Source organism: Simochromis diagramma, unplaced genomic scaffold, assembly GCF_900408965.1.
Source record: "Simochromis diagramma unplaced genomic scaffold, fSimDia1.1 OVJJ01000293.1, whole genome shotgun sequence".
Taxonomy (NCBI): domain Eukaryota; kingdom Metazoa; phylum Chordata; class Actinopteri; order Cichliformes; family Cichlidae; genus Simochromis; species Simochromis diagramma.
The window spans coordinates 3896228-3918436 of record NW_024386801.1 but is presented as its reverse complement, the minus strand read 5'-3'; the positions used below and the strand labels follow the sequence as shown (position 1 = coordinate 3918436).

At 41.0% G+C, this 22209-nt stretch overlaps 1 protein-coding gene across 1 annotated transcript in view; it reads left to right on the top strand.

The window, feature by feature from the left end:
* mrpl23 (mitochondrial ribosomal protein L23) overlaps positions 1-22209 on the top strand; it is a 48534-nt gene that overhangs the window by 10069 nt on the left and 16256 nt on the right. Inside the window, 2 exon segments of the mRNA XM_040026872.1 lie at positions 1996-2078; positions 8978-9051. Coding sequence (XP_039882806.1) covers positions 1996-2078; positions 8978-9051 — 157 coding nt within the window.

Below are 22209 nucleotides of genomic sequence, written 5' to 3'. Positions count from 1 at the left end.
ATACAACACACAAAGCAACAAGGGTCAAATTAAAGATGTGATTATTAAAAAAGAAAAGAAATGGTAGTGTATAAAAAGTAAACGGAAAAATATCCACCGTTTCACGATTTTACATGTTGTCTTTGCACTAGTTTTAATTAAATATTCAATTTGAATGATTTTCGAGTCATTGCAATTTTTTTTTATTTTTAATATTTCCATTTTTGGAATCATGTATCACAACTTTTTTGCAAAGAGTTATAGTTTGGAAGACAGTTGTTGCCAAGTACATAACATAATACAAACATGAATCGCGGTTTGTAAATATACACTAGAAGCTCTTGTATCCAGCAGCAGAAACTTTAGCTCTACCCCCCCAAAAACAGAAATTTATATAACCTGGTAATAGAACTCTTTTTTTTCTATGATGGATGCCATTGCTGTGTTTGTGGTGGCGGGATAATTTGAGTTGTAAAAGCAGTTGGGATTTAGAAATAGTCTCCTCATTAATCAGGATCAGTTCACTGTGCTAATGATCCAGAAGAGACCTCAGTGGCCTCTAAGCCACTTTCTTCTCTTCCAGTTCCGCGCAACTGCTTTCTAGGAAAACCCGACTGTGTAATCAGTCTTTCTTCCCCTCCTGATCTGACGTACCCCTGGTCACTTTGCTGTGCTTCACTGCCCTCTGGCACACACACTGTGAGACAGTAGTTATGGTGGAGGGGGGGGGGAGCGTAAATGGAGCAGAAGACGGATTTGCATGCCACATCTTTTTCCTCTTGACAGTAGAGACAAATGCATCTAGAAGTGCTCTCAACAAGATCCTTTTTTGTCACAGTAAAGCAGAAGCCTCTTCACACTAATGCCCCTAGTGGACCAGGACCACGATTGAATGTTGAGAGGATGAAACTCACTGCCAAGTTGGTTCTCACTTTTCATAGCTGGGCAACTCTCTGAAGTTGATGTTTAGTAGAAACCCTGTGATGGTCAAATCACTATATCAAGCCATATATTTTGATTAAATGGTGGATTTGAATGTGGAAATTCTTATTCAAGTATCAAAAAGAGCAAGGCCTCAATGCACAAATCTTAGAGGGTCAAAGAGAAGGTTTTAGTTCTGCACCAATGTCAGGTTTGCCAAACTTTAGTCTATTATAGGGGGAAAAGGCAATTGTTTGTATAGCATGGGAACATATATTACATCACTCTTAAGTACAAAGAGTCTTTGTATTCACAGATGGGGTTTTCTCATGCAAATGTTTGCCTCAGCTAATATTGTTACAACAACTCAAGGTATCGGGCCGTCACCTTGGAAAAACGGTGAATATTACATTATCCTGTTCTATTAAAGAAACGTATGAGGTGATAGAAGATGCCATATCCGAGGCACTCATGTCAGACCACAACGTCGCTATTAAGCACTTTGTCAGACGCATTTGGGAAGTGCTTTCTACCAGGCTAATCCAATTGGCTTGATTGATTAGCAGTTAAAAGCCTTTCTTTCCCTAGTCAGAGGAATCTGCTTCAAATGCTGCCCAGCAGGCTAGCTTTAGCTAGGCTGGCCTGCCGGATCAGTTGGTGCCAGGCCCACTTCCTGTGTAGGGTTTCACAGGACGCGATCAATACTTGCAGACAGCTAATTGGATGAACACTGACACTCACATTTCTCCTCTCCACTTTACGGTCCATAGAATAAAAGCTGAATATGGGTTTGTACGAGAGTGTCCTGTCCGTTACATTTGATAATATAACAACAAAGTTTATGGGAATGCAATGTGGAAATGAGCTGCATCATTTCTATGTAGGTGTCAGTTAAGTGAATGTGGCATTATATGATCAACAGTGATCCAGTATGTAAGCCTGCAAGGGCTGGACTTTAACCGCAAAGATTTTTTCTCGGCCTGTTGTGTCTCCAAACACACGTCCAGATTAATCCTTATCATATGCAACGCCTTATTCTTGGAAGCCTCCATAACCTCTGTTCTGTTTTCTGTTTTTCTGGGTATATCTGGACAGAATGACCAAGTACGATGTAAAGAACTACTTGGAGAAGATCTATAATCTCCCTGTGGGAGTTGTCCGGACCAGGATACAGTTTGGTGAGTCTTCTCATTTCTTTGCACTCAAGCACAGAGGGCCTGTAACTTTTTCAGAATTTGGAGTGATTGTACTGTTTCGCAAAGTATCATCATGTTATTGCCAGGGTTGGCCTTATCTCTTTGTTTTTGTTGTTTGGGATGAAAGTGTGTTCGCTCAGCTCTAAATGGGATACAAGCACCATCGTTTTTTTGGGTGTTTCTACTCTTTCTTATTTTCATCTTCATTGTAATCTTCTGCTTTTCTTCTGATAAACATATATATATATATATACTGATTTTTTTATTTTCTTTTTTATATTCATGTTATATTTATTCGCTTTATTTATTAAACCATTTAATTACGCTCATCATTTAATGTAATTATTTACCTTTTATGAGCTATTTTCTTCAGTGTTATTGTATTTTTTTATTGAGCTAAGTTGTTTTTCAAGTGCTTGGTGCTGTAACTCAGTCATTTCCCAGTCTTTTTGGATGAATAAAGTATTTATTTTGAGTTTATAATTGGCTTTCTTTTCCCTCATCACATTTTAATCAGTTTCTATAATGACACTAGTGCATCATAAATATGATGTTGTACGGGCAACACCAACACAGTTGATGCCAGTGGTGGAAAAACATACAAACATCATGACTTTGCATGCGTCTAAAGGCTTAGTCAGTCCAAAACATTGGGAGAGGGTGGTGAAAACACTTGATTCCTGGTATGCAATACCAAGCCACAAATATTTCATCCAAATTAAAATCCTAAAGTTGTAATGCAGCTGTTCTGAGTCAGTGGGGTAGATGCGCTCGCACACACACACGCACACATGCATACGTGGTATAAATATTTTGATTTCAAACCGAATGCATGACTTAAGTACAACATAAAAGATTTGCATATAAGTAATGGACTATGTGCAAACTAAATATGAAACTTTTTTTTTGTGATGTGTAACTCTGTACACAAATCTTGTTACACACTAAACACAGTTCACCCTTACAGTGAAGATATACCGAAATGGACTGTTCAAAAAAATTAAAGTAACAATTTTTAATCAGAGTATAGCATCAAGTCAGTTAAACGTCTGGGAAATTGATCTGATCAGTTAAGTACCACAGGGAGTTGGTAATCAACCCCCAAAACAAGGAATGGTTTTACAGGTGGAGGTCACTGACATTTTTTTACCTCTTGGTCTTTTCTGACAGTTGGACATAACCGTAGGTCCTTAACCTGTCAGCAGGACTGGCATTTGGTCCTTTTGTGCAAGGGGGACAGAGTGAACAGTGTTAAAGCCCTACAAAATGACCTTCAGCAGGCCACTGTTGTGAATGTGTCTGACCTCTAGTGTGCCGTGTGCTCACTGTCCAGCACTGTAGAGCTCGATTGGCATTGAACATACAATACCAGAACTGATAGGTCTACCACTGGCGCCCTGTTCTTTTCACAGAGAAGATTCACCCTGAGCACATGTGACAGATGTGAAAGGGTCTGCAGAAGCTATGGAGAATGCCTGCCACTAATGTTGTTCACCGTGACCGATTTGGTGGTGGAGAGGCATATCCATGGAGGCATGCACAGAACCCTACAGGGTAGCCAACAGCACCCAGACTGCCAGTAGGTATCAGGATGAAATCCTTGGAACTATTGTCAGACTCTACACTGGTGCAGTGGGTCTTGGGTTCCTCTTGGTGCACGACAATGCCCGGTCCCATATAGGGAAAGTAGACAGGCACTGACGCTACCATGTTGCACTTTAGACTGTGTAACTGCTCAGTGATGCCCTGGGCCAGATCCCAGGACAGCACCCGTCGTCTCATTAGCAGCATGCTCCGATGTTGTCAGGCATGCATAAAAGCACTTGGGGCCACACAAACTCCCGTGAAGCATTTTGACTTGTTGCACTGAAATTTCGGCAAAATGGAGACGCCCACGGCATTTTATTTATTTGGATTTTTGTGGTGTCTTTGAATTCAACCCTCTCTAGGTTGATGATTTTCATTAAACTATTCACTTGTCTTTTGTTCCTAACACATTACCCAGTCCATATCAGTGTAGATATCAACATGATTTTTCCCATTGAGTTCTTATGTTTTCAGTGTTGCTTGCAATGTATAAACAAGTCTTGTCTGTAACTAGCAGGATGTTTGATCAAAGCATTGATTGAAACTTGCAAAACTACTTCTGTGTACTTTCTGCCTGGTGCTATCTATCTGTACGGCCCCATATTTGGTTATCTGGTGTAGTGCTTAATGTTATACCAAATTACTGCCATATTAAAAATGTAATGCATTTACTTAATTAAATTATGTAAATGTAATTACATAATTTTTAATAGGGACAAGCATTTCAAAAACATACCGTAATTGTCGGGCTATAAGCCGCTACTTTTTGCACAAGCTTTGAACCCTGCGGCTTTTAGTCAAGTGCGACTTTTCTATGGATTGTCCATGATTTTGTCATCGTAAGACGATTTGTTTTGTTTGTTCCGCTTTTGTACGGCCACTCCGTTGCCTGGCAGAAGGGCATGTGATCAGACACACCAGTTATCGGGGTTCAAGAGTGGTATGTTGGTCACATGTCCATCCGCCAGACAACATAGTGCCGTACAAGTAGCGCGAAAAACAAACTTCAAAGTAGCGCTATGCGTTCAGCGGGAGTCGTGGATGACCAGCGGCGATAAACTTGCGAAAAGCAAGTTATGCTCAACTCCACCGGTGGAATCTGACAGCATGGAAAAGTGTGAAAACATCCACGATCACCAACGGATTTCGAAGGGCTGGACTGCTGCATGATGGAGAGGAGGACTCCGCCACGGCCCTTCTGAGGGTGTTCGACTCTGACACTGACAACGAGGATTTGTTTGGTTTTGAAAGTGACAACGAAGGAAAGAAGCTGAGAGTGGATGACGAAGCCATCTTGAGCCTGTTCGTATCCGACACTGGAGAAGAGGACTTTGGTGGTTTTAGTGTGCAGGAAGATGGTGGTGAATGACTGACTTTTCTTCTTGTTAAAGCCGTGTCACTGCACCTGAGCCTAAAAGGTAGTCCGAATCTATTTTTCTGGTGTGCTGTAGGTTATTGTTATGTATTACATTTGTTACTCATTCATGAAGCACAGTACATGTTTCGTACTTGTAATTACCGCTACTTGTACATATACCTAAAAAGTTATGCAAATGTGTACCCATAACTTGTTTTTCAAAATATTAATAAAAGGGGCGTGTCTCCAAACAGCCATCTCTTTCCTGACAATTCCCTTTGTGCATATTCTCTTACATATGATAAGTCAATATTGAAACACCTGCGGCTTTTAGTCAGGTGCGGCTAATGTATGTACAAAACAGGATTTTCCCCTGATTTTAGCTTGTGCGGCTAATATTCAGGTGCGCTTTGTAGTCTGGGAAATACGGTACTTTGATGTTCACTGGAAGTTATTCTTCAGAGATTACCCCCCACCCAAATTGCTCAAATAACTGAGCATATTCATAGCAGACTTGTGACATGCTGGTACTTGTGACATGATGTTACTAGCTCATTACGTCCTACAGGGTAGGCAAAAAATATTTCTATAAAGTATTTAAACACTTCTACATTTCTTTAAATAATTTATCAAACGTCTAAAAATTTAACTTGGCAGCGATTCATTTTTGTTTAATTTATTTTTTTCATTTAATTCAGAATAAAAGCCTGAAGAGTTTGCAAAACTTTTCAAAGGAGCTAAAAACCATAATATAAATCTTTTAAAACAGTTTCTGACTTGTGCTGGTTTTACTGGAAATTATTTGTAAACATGAGGTTATATTGTTACTGTTCTTTTCCCCCATGATAATTCTAATTCTCTATTGTGAGAATTGTTTTAATTGTTTTTTATATAGCACTGAGGTTCACAGAAGCAGGGTTTTAGGAAACATAAAGTCTAATTGGTTCATTTTTGGAGACTGTCAGCAGTGGTTAGCGGTGATTAGCAATTTAAGCTTACATTGTAGACGGCCTTCCACTGACATGCAGCAGCGGGAGTGTTTTCCAGCGGCTAGTTGCGGTGGTGGTTAGCGTGCCTGGCTCTCCTTTCTCCTTAACACACACAGCTGCTTATCTGACGATCTGCTGCTGCAGCACTCCAGCTGTCCCAGGACACCCCATGCTCCCTCCACATAAACACATGCTATTCACTTATAAACTTGCTGCTTCGTCCCCTCCTCATCCCAACCTCGAATCCCTGAGTCCTGCGCCCCTGTCAGGGATAATTTCAGAGCCAAAACCAGTTTTATCATTGATTTAGTAATCCTATTGGCTTTTTATGGGTGAGTTAATGGCTTAAGTTTTTAGGGGCTCAGTATAATTCTAGGAATCTGCAAGTTCATGATAGAACAGAGGAAAAGGAGAATTGAATTGCTTGAAGATGGAGAGATGCTAAGACCCTTCTTTGCTAGCTCTGAAGGTCCAAGAGGAGAACACCCCTCCACTTCTGGCAGAGAGAGGTGCCAAGCTTAGCCTAGCCTGCAGTCTGAGGAACCAATTAGAACTGTTTATTTGAGTTGTGTCATTAGAAGCTAAGAGAAAAGCTCCTTGGTTGAGAAGAAGGAAAGAAGGGAGATTTTGGGGGATAGAGTCGGTCAGAGAAGTAAGACTAGCTGAGGGCCCCGGTTATCCTTAGGTACGTCAGAGAAGGTATCACTGTCTGCGTCAGGGGTTCCACTCCATTTGCAGTGTAAAGACGGGAGCAAGCTGAAGAGAGTAAGGGGCGCAAAACAACCCTTTCTTCCCTCCATATGCGGCAGGGGTATTTTGGAAGGAGTTGCCATGGTTACTCCTCTGGTCTGGGATTTGTAACGTGATAGCTGGCTGCCAAACCGCAATCTCAAAGAGGGAGGAATTGTGCTTGCGTTTGCGAGTGTTGTATGAAAGGTCTGTCTGTGTGTCTGTATACGTTGGGAAAGGAAACCAAGGGAAATATACTTTCTTTTATATCTTTTCGAGGTATTATGCACTTGTTTGTGGGTTTTCAAAGACCTTTCGATGTTTTATGACAGAACTGGTCAGGGTCGTACCTTGCTATTTCAAAGGTTGTAGCATTTCCCTGTGGATTTCCTCAGCAACCTAATGGCAAACATACACACACACACTATTTTTACCTTCATCTCCCACCCACTTAGGGGCCTCCACTTAGCCAGCGTGGTGGAGGTGGTGGTGGGGTGTGTTTTACAACCCTGCTCAGGGAAAGCCCTGAGCAGTGGGCTGCCCGGCTAGTGATTACTAGCTACACGTACCACACACACATAGGCATGGACACACACTCACGAATGACTCACTACAGGGGAATGTTTCCCTTGTTTTTGAATGTCATAAACTGTTCCCATGGAAATGGCAGTTACTCAGAGGGCCTGTTGACTTGACCACTGGGGTCTTATTGAGATTAGAGTTCTATAGGAGAGATGGACCGTTTTATGCTCTGGTTAGTATCCGTCATCATTGTAGTTTTTGTTGTAATGTAAAGATGTGTATACCTGTATCTAGGGCCTCAAAAAATCTCTTTGATTTATTTGAAGTTAAGTCCCTAGCCTGCCTCCACACACATGTGGTATCCCTACACATGCACGCACTCAGCAGTTACCCGGTTCCCTGACTTTCAAACCCAGAGAGGTCTGAAAGGAATGAGGATGATGTCATCATCACCTGCAGTTGTGAAAGAGGTTAACCAGCACTACATGGTAAACAAGATTGGTTTGTCCTTTTCCACACATTTTCAATTATAACTTGGGCTTTTAGCCACTATGAAGAGAAGATAACCCTTTGTTCGTTTTTTGCAATAGTTCACTTTCACCTCGTTTTCAAAGTTCAGACCAACCACTTTAGTTTATCTGAAGCCAAGATTCCAGAAAGGGAACCTTTGGATAGAATCAGAATCAGAATACTTTATTGATCCCTGGGGGAAATTATTTAATTAATTTAAATAATTTAAATAATTATATAGCAAAGATCCATCCAGAGAAATTGAAAGAACACATAAAATTCTTTTTTTCTTTCAATGACTTGAAATTGTGTAATGCTGAAGTTAAGGATCAGCAGTGGTAATGCACTGGAAGTCTCCTGGCAGTCCATGGACAGCTCATCTACCTGTAGAGAGTGTCTGTTGTCGATAGGGACAGCGTACAAAGTATGTGGTAAAACTAGTCTGTGGGAAACTCTTGCTTGTACTGTTGTTGGTCAGTCAGCCAGCTGCTGAAAATATACAAAAAGCTTATTTTTTTTCCCCCCATCTCCTTTTTGTGGTGAACTTCACTGTCACTGCTTTCCCCGTTCTGGCTCACTTGTCAACCAATTAGTGTTCAGCTGACACATGTTGTCATCCTCGTCCAGCAACATGCAGTTGGGATTTTTGAGGACTGCATGGGGAGTACGTTTGCTTTGTTTAAAACCCCTCTCCATACCACTCCGTAGGGAAGTGCATACGCAAATGGACATATTTGTGGTAGCACAAATTAAGCTCAAGTCCACTGCTTCCTGGGCTTTTGTCACCCTGTGCTCGTCCCTTGTTGTTTGATGTAGCTAGGGCTTCTTGCTTAAAAAAAAAAAAAAAGAAAAACACTCACTAGACTCCCTAGTGTTGTTCTGAAAGGAATGGAGCACACTGTTGTAATTTCTGGGCAGATAATTAGTGCTTTACACGTTTTGTTGACTGACTCGTAGTACAGCTAAAAATGTTGCAACACTGCCCACAGAGAATAATACTGGTACCATACTAGAGACTATAAGTCTGTAACTGATAAGCCATAATGATATTCATTTCTTTTAACATTATACTGTTATTTTTGCTTAGTCATGCTCTCACTATATTCATAAATATCATCACTTTGTCCCTCTGTTCTCTTTCTAGTTTACCTTCAAAAGTAATACCTGCTGCTCTTTCTCTTTTTCAGGGTCCAACAAGAAAAGAAATCATCTAAACCAGAAGGTTAAGCAACCAGATTATAAAGTAGCCTACGTTCAGCTGGTGAGAAAACATAAACACACACACTTATCCTTCTACTCCTATCTCTTCTGGTTAGTGTGTAGTGTAGCTATAGCTCACAGACTCCTACCCAGTACACAGTGCAAGGCAGAGACCTCACCACAATAACGCTCTCTTTTTTTTTCTTGGACGGCCAGCTGTGTGTGTGTGTGTGTGTGTGTGCGTGTGTGTGCGCTCGTGTGTGTGTGTGTTTCTTACTGTGGGGGCATTTTGGGGGCATTGAACTTTAATCTTTTTTTCTTGTGGGCTTTTTTTAAGGGAAGAACTGGGGTTGGTTGAGATGGATATGTTGCATTGCCCTGCAGTTGGCTTTGAAGGCTACATCCTTAATTCACTCTTCCTTATACACATGCTTGAGAAGTACAGTTTCTTTACCTGACATTCTTCCTTTGTTCTTGAGAATAAACCACGCGCATCATATTATCTCATATCTATAAATTGAATCTTTTTCCTGTGCACCTCACCAGGGCTTTGCCATATCCTACTGTACATGGTAATCCTGGAATAAATGTTTACGTGATTGAAATAAGTGTAATTTAAATTATAAAGCTACACCATGTATTCACGTGAAGAGCGCGCAAAACAGAGCAAGGCCAGATATGTCTGAGAGCGAGAGCAGCATGTCATTTTTTTTGAAGAAAATTTTACTACCTGAAGGGAGAGATACTTCAGGAGTATGGAAGCCATTTGGCCGCAAGAGGTCAAGCCTCTATCAAAGCAAGGGGCTTTGCAAAATATGCAAGAAAACTGTAGAAATAACAAACTTATAATAATTTTTGAGGCAGAAGCACACCATTGAGTAGATGAAGCTATGATGGCATGTGAGGGGGAGATACTAGCAGCTGGTGAAGTAAACAAATGAGTCAACCGAGCATCAGGGGAACACTCGCTGATTGTGCTCCATATGACAGGAAGAGCAGACGGTGGATGAAAATTACTGATGCAGTTGGTGCATCAGGTGGACGAGGAGGGATTTAAGCAGCTGGGCAAAAAGCTTGACCCAAGTGGCAACATTTTAGTTAGGAAATAATTTTTAATTTCCATTTTATTATGTGACAATGTTGTGCAGCCTCTTGAAGAGCTACAAGATGAAGTTACTTTAGTTATTGTTAGACTAAAATGTTAAGCCATCATGTTATACGTTTATTTGCAATGTCCAATGAAAAAAAAACAATCTATGCTACTTTTGTGCTTGCTTTTGATTTGTGCTTTGTCATGTTATCAATGATGGTAGCTCATTCCAAAAGGATGGATTGCAAGTTGTTATCGCAGATTAAATTTACGGTATTATCACAAACATCCTTGAACAGCTACATCAGCTACAGCTCCCACCCGTACGGCTCACACGCTCGGGCAGCCTTCTTGAAAAATGGGTTGGGGTAAAAGTTAAGCGCAAGACAGTCTCTTTGGTTTCATATGAGACTTTTTACAACAAATATTGAGATATGGTTGGATGGAGCAGTCATGTTCACTTAGAAAGCTGTTGCCTCCAGACCTTTACGTGAGTATTCTTGATCATTTCACTAAAGCTTAAAGTCTGTTAGTATTTGTACATCCCTCACCCACCACTTGCAAAATAAAACATCACTAAAGTCACCTTATTAATGGCCCTTTGATCTGTATGAAAAGCAAGTTTTGTGCAATTTTTGTTTTGTGATTGCTGTTTTGATCTTGCCCAGGTAAATCAACACTGGGGTAGACACTTGTATATACTGCACCGCCCACCCGACCGGGTGCCATCAATCTTGAAATGGATGAATAATGAAAACTGTCTAAACATGACAAAAGAGGATGAAAAAGAGGATACATAATTGAAGCAGCCATGAATCTTTTAAAGGGGAGACTTCCTCTTGTCTAACACTAAGGCAGAGGCTTGTGATTTTGTGTGTGGCAGGAATTCCCAGCACAGTTAGTAGTGACGCTTCTGTCTCACCAGACATGCACCACCATTGTAGGTAGGAGGATGCAGAACACTGCGCACACTTGGGTACACACACCTGTGACATGTGCATCATTCATGCATAATGAGCCCTAGAGAATAGATGTTTTTCTTTGAGTGTCATTTGCTCCCTAGTCACATTCATGTTGCAGGTTTGTCAAGTCGTGCACACTTAACTGCATGCAGAAATGAAGATTTGCTGTCTCTTTGCTGCTAAATGGCTAGATATAAAAACCAAAACCCTGTCTAATTTCTCTGGCTGATTTTTGTAAAAAACATGCTCTCTCCTCACCCTTTCCTATAGTACTTAACTTTCTTAAGTATACACGTACGCACACGTTCACACACTCTCAAACACAAAGGCCCAGAAAACTCTTGTTTCTTTTGCAGCAGTTGGTAGAAAACAAGATTGTGCCTAATTGACTCCACATGTGGAAGAGTTTTCTGTGGGTAGATGCTCACACTGTGGTAGCCCCGTTCTACTACCCTCATCCTTGGCTCCCCCCTCCTCCCCCTGCACATCAGCTAATATTGCAGCAGTAATACGTTTGCCCCCTCTCTCATTCCTTACTCTAGGTTTGTGGTTGAGGGGAGGCCTCCCGTTTTGCAGGGTTCCGTGACGGCCATTTTCCTTAGGCTTAGGGGGCACCCCAGTACTGGGGGGGGGGGGCTGTTTCTGCATGTGTGAAATGTGCATTGTGTGTGGGAAAGTGTGTACAAGTGTGAGGGGCTTTAAGGGTGAGCTAGGGAGGTGACCAAGGCCATGATGGAGCCGTGCCAGAGCAGGGAGGTCCAGAGACGGGGCAGAGCAATCAGGGGGAGGGGAAAGAGGCTCTATGTGTGTGAAACTGGGTGGTGGGTGCTGGTGGTGAGGTGACAAAAACAGCGGTACAAATCTTCAGTAAATCAGATTGCTTTTAAGCCTGACTGGCTTTCAGTGGGACTAATGTGTTTAAAATCAGACTGCTTTTATGCACCACTTGGCCCAGTTGAAGGCTAACTCAAGCCGATGTGCTCAGGGTAGGGCTGGGCGATATGGCCTAAAATCCATATCACGGTATAATTTGAAGCATGTGTGGTAACGATATATATCGCGATATATTCTTTTCTTCTGTATAACGTATTTTACACACTATAAGGCACACTTAAAATCCTTTAATTTTCTCAAAAATTGACAGTGTGCCTTATGTATGAATTCTGGTTGTGCTTACTGACCTCGAACCGATTTTATGTAGTACACGGCGCGCAGAAATCTGTCAAAAAATGTTTTAGTACGACTTTGGTAAGCTATGAAAGCACACCGCTTGATGGATTGCCGGAGCATTACGGCTGCCGCAGTCAGGAGCCTCGCGGAGTAAAATGGGTCCAAAACTCTGTCTGCTTCAGGTCCCAAAGTCAAACAAACACTGCGGCATCACTGAGAGTTAAAAACTGTCTAAATTCTTTCATCTTTAATAAAATGATCAGTGTTGCTGCTTTACCAGGTGTAACAATTAAGTTTAACATCCAGGCATCCATGAAAAGAGAATTTATTAAATTCAACGGAGTTGGAAGTTAGCAGGAAGTTAGCTTGCTAGTTTTCACCTAAACATGATATAGCATGTTCTGACTGAGAGATTTCTGAAAAAAATACAAACGTACAGCTCTGCTATCACTTCCAACATAAATGAAGAGAGAAAACTAAACAGCAGTGACATTTGCAGGGTTACTGAAGTTGGACTTGCTCGTATATAATGATGTCCTACGTGATTGCTAGCAAAACAGCTACGTTAGCATAACATTAGCGCAGTGAAGCTGAAGGATGAACGCTAACTTTTTCCACTCGATGAAATTTAACGTGAGGTTTCTGGTTGTTAGGGACAAATGCAATTGCATTGCATTAACATGAAACTTGTTCTTTGAAATTTTGCGTTTCACTTGTCCATTTAGAAAATTCACTGTAACCATTTTAATAGCTCATCTGTGCTGTTATTTTCCAGCCTAGATTGTATTCTGTAAAATGTTTCTTAGAGATTTATTTAGACATTTAGTTTCGGGGTGTTTAGTGATTTAGTGATGAATGCTGTCATTTTTTTTGATTTGCATTTGCCTTCCTAACTCCTATTCATCTTTCCACTGGATTGTAAATCACTTTGTGAAGTTTCTTAAAATAAGTCATCTGTAGCTAAAGCATTGGTCATGATTTGGATATTACAGTGATAGTTTACAGGTACCTGTTAAGAATTACTGGTACAGATGCTATAAATGATGTGTTAACAGTTGTCTGTAATAGTGTCAATGTCAATTTATGGATAATTATGGGGGTGGAAATGAAAACATGCAGATTGATTGAGATTTATAAAAAAACAGATGTAGATTTTATTGAGTGTTTTCAATAACAACACCATATTAACAAACATATTTTTTTGTCTCTGAGTCAGATTACAATCCTCAAAGTTGGTATTTAGTTAACATTATAGTGACATTTATAGTGTTTTGGTGAATAACTCTTTAAGTCACTTACTTGTCATACAAGATGCATCTTGCCAGCTTTTTAGGAAATGTTATTCTCTCTTCAATTTGTACTGAGTGGTTGTAAATTTAGTTGTTTTCACACAAAATCTTCAGATGGTTTCGGGGAAATAACACTTGACCTTTCTTACAAGTGATACACAGCAGGAAGTACTCTGCTACGTGGCTGCACAGTAGAGCCTGGAAAAAAATGCAACTGAGGCTAAATGTTGAAATTGCTGTTGAAATTCTTGAGAGAACTGTTTTAGTTCTTTAGCTTTTCTCTGCATTGCTTCACTCTTCCTGGATGCCAAAGGCAGAGGTTAACAAGAAATGCCAGTACAAATATTATTATATTTCACTTACATGAGTCGTGTATAATGCTTACAGAGATTTGGGCAAAACAAAAAAAAAATTAATTAATTTTTATGTTCATAGTTGTTTGATTGCATCTCTTATACAGGAGAGGAAATAATTCTTTGATCCCATGCTGAATTTTGAAGTTTGCTCACTTACAAAGAAATTAACAGTCTTGAATTTTTATGGTAGTTTCTTTTTAATTGATATATATATATTAGGCGTGCAACGATACACAAAATTCACGGTTCGGTTCGATACTTTGGTGTCACGGTTCGATATTTTTTCGATACAAAAAAAATGTTCATGCCTTTTTAATTTGTCATTTATTAAGATTATAAATATATTTTTTAACTCAAAAATACAGTTTTTAAATTTAATGTTGCTGAAAAAAAGTAATAAAAAAATAAATCTATCTGATCGAGAAATCACTCATCTTTGGAAAAGAGAGTTTATTACAGAGAAATGTCTCTTTCCAAAATAAAAGCTATACTATACGCTTCTTCTGGGCTATATTCTCAGCAGCATATTAAACATATCAGGTCCCATAAGGAGAATCATGGGCTAACGGCTGTCTAAATGACTCGGGTAAAGTTTGTAGCATGCGTGCTTGTTGTTTTTGTCTGCTTCCACTTTGCACTAGGATGCTGTCGGAGTAAATGTGCAGTCATATTCGTTGTGTTCCCACTAGTGCTGTCAGCGTTAATCTCGTTGAAATGACGTTAACGCCACAACACGGCAAATCTCCGTTAACGAGATATATATATATACATATACACACACACACACACATACATATATATATATATATATATATAGAGAGAGAGAGAGAGAGAGAGAGAGAGAGAGAGAGAGAGAGAGATCTCAAAGAGCTGTCAAGGATGTCAGCAGGAGTGCCCCCGAGTGCCCCCCCCTGAAATAAAAACATTTACTTTTTATTTCAGCATGTGCAATTTCTGGCATTTGTTGGTCCCATCATTACTCCCTACCCAGCACTGCCCCCACCCCCAATATGGCCACCCCTGTGGAAAAAATTCTGGAGGCACCTCTGGCTACAAGATCAACAGCAAGAGGCTTTGTGAGAATGACCATTAATTGCGCTTGATCATGCCTGGTGGGGTGAGAATGATTACAGGAAGGTGGCGGATCAGCTCAACACTGCACAGAAAGAATTATTAAATGAACTGAAGGCAGTTGGGACCACATTCTCTAAGAACACCATTTCTTAGCACACTATGTCATAATGGTTTGAAGAATTGCATCACCCACAGTGTCCTCCTGCTCAAGAAGGCACATGTACAGGCCCATCTTAAGTTTGCCAGGGAACATCTAAATTATTTACAGAAGGCTTAGGGGAAAGTAATGTGGTCAGATGTAACCAAAATCAAGCTGTCTGGCATCAAGTTGACCTGCTGTGTTTGGAGAAAGAGAAATGCTGAGTATGACGCAAAGAAGACCATCCCTACAATCAAGCACGGACATGGAAACATTATGCTTTGGGTTGTTTTCCTGTTAAGTGTACACTGCACTGAGGGCTCAATGGAAGGGGCATGTACCATAAAATCGTGGATGAGTACTTCCTCTCAGCCAGAACACGGAAGTGAGATTGCGGATGGGTCTTCCAGCATGACAATGACCCAAAGCAATATTGCTAAGAGAACAAAGGAGTGGCTAAAGAAAATGCACATTAAGGTCATGGAGTGGTCTAGCCAGTCTCTGCTGTTTTCCAGTCATTGTAACCTGATAGAATCAAAGATGGCATATCCATGTGCATTAACAGTCATCCAGACTCACTGGCAGGATCTAAGTGTTGATGTAAGTTCATGTTTTTGTTGGGTATGATTGTGCAAATCCCACTCAAGCTCAGAGTTTTATCTGTAGACAAAAGCTCACTTCATACAGTCAGAGATGGTCTGCATAAGGCTGAGAGTAGTGAAAGTAGGTGATGAGCAAAAACTTTGCAGCAGAAGGGAGAGCAGGAACACAGATGGTACAAGGTATTCTCACGATGCCGGCCTTTAGTCGTCATGAAATGAGCAGCTTGTTTTGTTTACACATAAGCCAGTGATTTCACTGTTAGCATAGTAGTGTCAGTGTAATTTTCCATCTGAAAGATTCACTTACACATATGCACATTTTTGTACAAGTTAAAGGCAGATATCTTTAACCCATACAGTCATCTCATTTAACAGGTGAAAGGTCTCTACTATTGTTTATGTGGCTGCTGGCCAAGATCTCTTTAAAGTAGTAAATAAGCTGTCAAAGTTTCTCTCCTTGGCCCCAGTCGCTGACAGCATTGGAGCAAACCAAATGCCCCAGTCACATTCACTCTGTCCCCCAAAACACTGTCCTGACCCCACGACCACAGAACAAAACAAGATACGGGGTTGGACCAGCACTTGTAGAGTAAGTGGTAGCTTCCTTGAAATCGAAATTGCTCATTTCCCATGTTTCTTTCAGTCGCTTTCTCCACCCCCGCTCAATCCACATGGAAGGCATCTCTCAAAGTGAAAAAGCGCAGGGAGAGACACAAACAAACTGAGTTAGACTGAGTAGCAACTATGGAGGAGTTGTGACACAGCTGGAAAAAAAGGAACAAGAAGAGAAGAGGAAAAACAGCTGTATTCAGAGCGATTATGTGAAGGAAGCTATGGCCAAGTATGGCTCTCTTCTCTGTTTGACTGACACTAGATGGCAACGTTTTGCTGTATAGCTTCTCTTACTAGTCTCCCTTTTTTCTTGTATCTGTTATTGACTCCTTGTTGCTTAATAATAGACACAGTATGGTTGTGCATATATGTGCAACTGTGTGTATCTGGCTAGGATAAAGGGTGGTGATGGAGGGGGGGTACAGGATGGGTTGCTGCAAACCCCTCTGACCCCCAGCCCCTCCCCTCCTGTTCTCCACTCTGAGTGAAGCCCTGTTCTATGGGACTGGAGGTGCTGAATCAGGCAGTGAAGCTGAGGGAAATCTTGCTTATCTGTGTGGAATTTTATTATTTTCAACTATTTGGATCGTGATAGCTCCCATTCACCTTCCCTCCCTCTTCCTCCTTTTCACCTTGTCACGCAAACACAGGCTTTCCTCACACAGCCTTGCCCGTCTGCCGCTTTGCTTCCTTCCCTTCTCTGTACGGCCTCACCCTTGCTTATCACGCCAATTAACATTTTTAACTTCTGCACTTTTCCCTCCCGAGGCGGTCTCATCTTCCCCTTTGGGTGGGATGATTTATCGAAAATGCAATTTCAATTCAGTTTGTACCTCTAGTAATTCTTGTGAGAATTTTCTCCTTTATGATAGGCCATGGAGCACAGAAGTTAACTTTAAACACATACCGAGGCCTTAGGTGCTATACTGAATCATGGTTTCTTACCAAATATTCAATTTAAAGAATTGTATTTTATTTATTTTTTTAATGGGCTATTCATTTTCTCACCATTAATTCTCCGATTGACAGCTGAAATAAGAAACCGGATTTGTCCAAGGATTTGTCCACATTCATTTAGAATGGCATTGAGGGTTTAAATTAAAAGCTCACAGTGAGTCATATACAGTGCCACTAGGACTTTTGTCATATTCCTACATATGAAGCACAGATCTGCGCAATTATTCAAAACATAAAGGAATCGACCGTCTGAAAGATTGAATCGAGAATGTCAGATATATCTAATATTTTTAGTGTATCGCAAGAGTGCACTGAGCTATAACACACAGTTGACGTAACAGAGGCTTTTTTTAAGTCTTTATAATAATTAAAAACAAACGCGATAAATTAATTTTCAATTTATCTACAGTCTTGCATCCTTGCGTGTGCATAACTGTATCTGTCAGCATTGTAGGCACATAAATCATCTAAAGGAAGGCATAAGCTTATCCACTAATTAGTGTGTTTACATATATATGTGTGCACAGACATGTGTGCATGCTGGTGGTGAGCATTATGAAAGCAGAAGCTTTTCTTGGCAATCAGGCTTCTCTTTAAGGCCCCCCCATCTCCCTGTATGTCTTGATTTGGAAAATTCTACCCCTAAGCAAAATCTTGAGCGTGTGCGTGTGTGTGTGTGTGTGTGTGTGTGTGTGTGTGTGTGTGTGTGTGTGTGTGTGTGTGTGTGTGTGTGTGCAGGTTTCATAAGAGCTCAGTAGAGAGAGAACATGAATTATAGAGAGCAGAGCGGGGTCTAGGAATCTCACACGCAAACCTTTTCTTTTTTACTTTTTAATTTTATTGACCGTAGTGGAGGCTCTTAGTTGTGCCTTCACATGTTTGACTCTTATGTCCAATTCATTTTAGATGCTTTAAGTGTTAATGCAGTGACTGTGCTGTAGATGGATTTGCATAGGGCAGGTTTAATTATTATCACGAAAACCCAATGGAAACTCTCAAAAGCACAGTGCTATAGTAATTTGGTGTGACAAACAAATCTCACAACAAATCAACGGCTCACTTGAACTACATGAATAGTCTTCAGGGCTCTTACAGCCTCTCTGTCTCCTGTCTTTTCTTTTGTTGTTTTCTATTTACTTTTGCTTTATCTCTCTCTGCAGCATCTTCTCTCCTCACCCTCATTTCCTTCCACATTCTCTCCAGTTTCCCCTTATTTAGATAGCCATGGCAACACAGACATACACACCGACCCATACACAAGCGCGCATGCTCGTAACCTTTTCTTGATTACCCCTGACCTCTAGACCTGTAATGACACAGCTGCCACTTTGATCAGCCAGTCAGCACGCGGCGCCGCCCGTGTTCTCAGCGGTGCTGCCACCGGCTTGATAACATGTTCTGATAGGCCTGTGCTGATGTATTTCCTGTTTTGGTATGCTTCTTCATTTTTTTTTTTAATTTTCTCCACCAGCTGGTCCCCACATTCCTCAGAGTGAGGGAGGGGGGCAGGGGCAACGCCGGGATGTTTATGTTCATGTGCATGTAGGGGTGAGTGTGTTGTTTTTTGTGCAAGGGTCTAGCTGTGTTTGTGTTTGGTAGCCTAGATAGTTTGGTCTAGGGCTGGGAGGGTGTGGGGTAGGTGGAAGGGATGCTTGAGAAGGGGTGTGTGTGTGGTGGGGTTGTTTACAAGTATTGGCAATCGAAATGGGGTACATTGTAGGGGGTTGTGGGGGTGACTGACATACATGCAGGGGATAATGATGGTGAACAGCTGTTTATGCATATGCTTCTGCGTGTCTGTAATGGGGAACAGTAGAGATAGGCAAACTTTAGGCGTAATATGGCTTTAAGGTATGATGGAGGATGGTGGAAAAACTGAAGAAATCGAACTCAGTTAGTTGTTGGTCATTATTGTTAATATGGACAGGTGTGTGTGTGTGTGTGTGTGTGTGTGTGTGTGTGTGTGTGTGTGTGTGTGTGTGTGTGTGTGTGTGAGCGCACGGTTGTTGCTGCTACTTCTGCTATTATCATCTGAGTGTCCAGTTTGAGATCAGATTGATGTGAACGTCTTTGTGGGTGGCTGGATGTGTATTTAGGTAGTGATGATATTTTCCTGAGAGCTCTGTTACCAGGCTCCAATGTCTCCAGTAGCAGGCTGGGAGCAGACATGCCCAGGCATGAAACCTATCATGCATGCGCACGTGCACACATGCACTTTCTCACTCACGCCCTCCATTTGTCTCTGGGCAGAAGTATGTGCTTATGTATTACTGGATGTCCTACACTAGTATGTCAGAGGGTTTCAGCGATAAATCTTAAAGTATTTTCAGTTGGACACTAGAGGCGATGTTCACCAACGTTCTTTACTCCTGGTCCACAAAGTCAAGTATACACAAGGGTTTTAGATCTCTTCTTATCCAACAAATGAATTTGACATTTTCTGTATGGTTGAATTAAATGGTAAATGGTAAATGGCCTGTATTTATATAGCGCCTTACTAGTCCCTAAGGACCCCAAAGCGCTTTACATATCCAGTCATCCACCCATTCACACACACATTCACACACAGGTGATGGAAAGCTACATTGTAGCCACAGCCACCCTGGGGCACACTGACTTTAACAGTCTTCCATCCTTGCGTGTGCATAACTGTATCTGTCAGCATTGTAGGCAGTAGAGGTAGGACATAATATTAGTAGGACTGACAATGAGGCACGCAAGGACATATACTACTGCTTGCCAAAGCTGACCAAGTTATTTGGCCATTACAGGGCTGTGGAGGAGATGTTATTGTAATTGGAGGGAGGCTGAGGGTCATAACCCTAAATTAAGCCATAGCAAAGTACTCTTGGTTTCTACACTTCATCTGTTTTTCATTGAAAGTGATTATTTGTTTTAGACTTTTAACTGACTACAGTAATATATTGTACATTAACTTAATTTTGTTTGTATGTTTTCACACAAAATAATTTTAATTTCGCTGTCTTTCCTGGGTGCTATTAAATTTGTCTTTTAATACGTACTTCTTTTACATCCCCACTCTCCTTACTTAATATTACTGTTCCTGGAACTGTTCATTGCCAAGACATTTGGACAGAGGAGTGTGTATGTGCGTGCGTGTGTGTGTGTGTGCGCGCGTGTGTGTGTGTGTGTCAATGAGATAAAGTGAGAGTGAATGTGTGGCACACCCAGGAGCCAGGCAGCAGGAGCCATTTACAATCATCTGGCTACATCTCTTCTCCTGCCCTGTTCCATTGCCTTTCCTGCCTCGCCTAGTTTGCTTTGACCATTTACTCTCTGTAATTGCAGATGAAAATGCACTGTTCATCTTGTGTTTTATACATGAACTGTGGAATTATGTCCGAAATGTTTGAAGTTGCCATTTCTTACATGTAGAAGAAATATACCAGTAGAACTGTGATATTCTTGATACCCAAATTGATACCATGATGGTGGCAGACTGTTTATTTGGAATGATAACATTATATTTTCACAAGTTAAAGACAGAGAAAATGTTAGGGTGGTTGCAGAATATCTCAATAACATTGCCACAACGTCTAAAGTATCTATTTTTACATTAGTTGTTGCAAACATTTTATCTCTTAGAGCATAGCTGATTTCACAATGACAGTGCCAATTGTCGAAAAAAAAAAAAAAAAAAGTCATGTCACCATAACCCAAAATATGCCTTTATTGCACTAGTCGTATTTACCATGTGTAGTTTTTCACCTGTGGTATTAAAGAAAACAACAACAAGAGAGAGACAACATTTTTTTGGCGATTTTGGTATTGAAAGGTATTGTAACTAGTACTTCAGGTGATTTCCCCTGTTCATCTTAGTAGAAATGCTTTTTATGCTAATGATGCTGCCTTGGACGTTGCACTAAAACACTAACAGTTGAACCATTTAAACCATACTGTGCACGTGGGAAAACATACTTAGATAACACATTGACCTACTATAGACCGACCTACTGTATTTAGGCACAGCCAAACACAAAGAAAATATTTGCAACACTATAGATGTCTTGAAGGCTTTCCAAGTTGGTGTCATTACTGTTGGTCTATTACAAATGAGTTTCGTTTTAAGTGTGTGGGGTTTTTTGCTTGTTTGGTTTTTACAACCTGACAGTGTTGTTCTTTTATATAAAACAATAGGAAAAGTATGAAGCGTTATTATGAGAAGGGCTATGTCAAATCATATCATCTGCGATCATCCATCCATCGTCTTCCGCTTATCAAGTTCAGGGTCGCAGGGCAGCTAGAACCTATACCAGCTACCACAGGGCGAAAATTGTTACACCCAGGACAGGTCGCCAGTCTTTCGCAGAGCTAATGCATAGACAGACACGGGCAATCTAGAATCTCTAATTAACCTAAGCTGAGAGTACCTGGAAAGAACCCATACATGCATGGGGAGGCCCCGGACACGTAATGGATTCAAACCCTGGACCTTCTTAATGTGAGGCAACAGTGATAACCACCATGCTACCATATCTATGATAAGATAAGATAAAACTTTATTAATCCCTCGGGTGGGTTCCTCTGGGAAATTCGGTTTCCAAAAAAGCACAGCACCAACAGAAGTTACACAGAATGTAAATTCCAGGTACCGTAATTGTCGGGCTATAAGCCGCTACTTTTTGCACAAGGTTTGAACCCTGCGGCTTTTAGTCAGGTGCGGCTTTTCTATGGATTGTCCATGATTTTTGTCATATCGTAAGACGATTTGTTTTGTTTGTTCCGCTGTTGTACGGCACTACGTTGCCTGGCGGAAGGGCATGTGATCAGACACACAGTATCGGGGTTCAAGAGTGGTATGTTGGTCACATGTCCATCCGCCAGGCAACATAGTGCCATACAAGTAGCGCGAAAAACAAACTTCAAAGTAGCGCTATGCGTTCAGCGGGAGGCGTGGATGACAAGCGGCGATAAACTTGCGAAAAGCAAGTTATGCCCAACTCCACC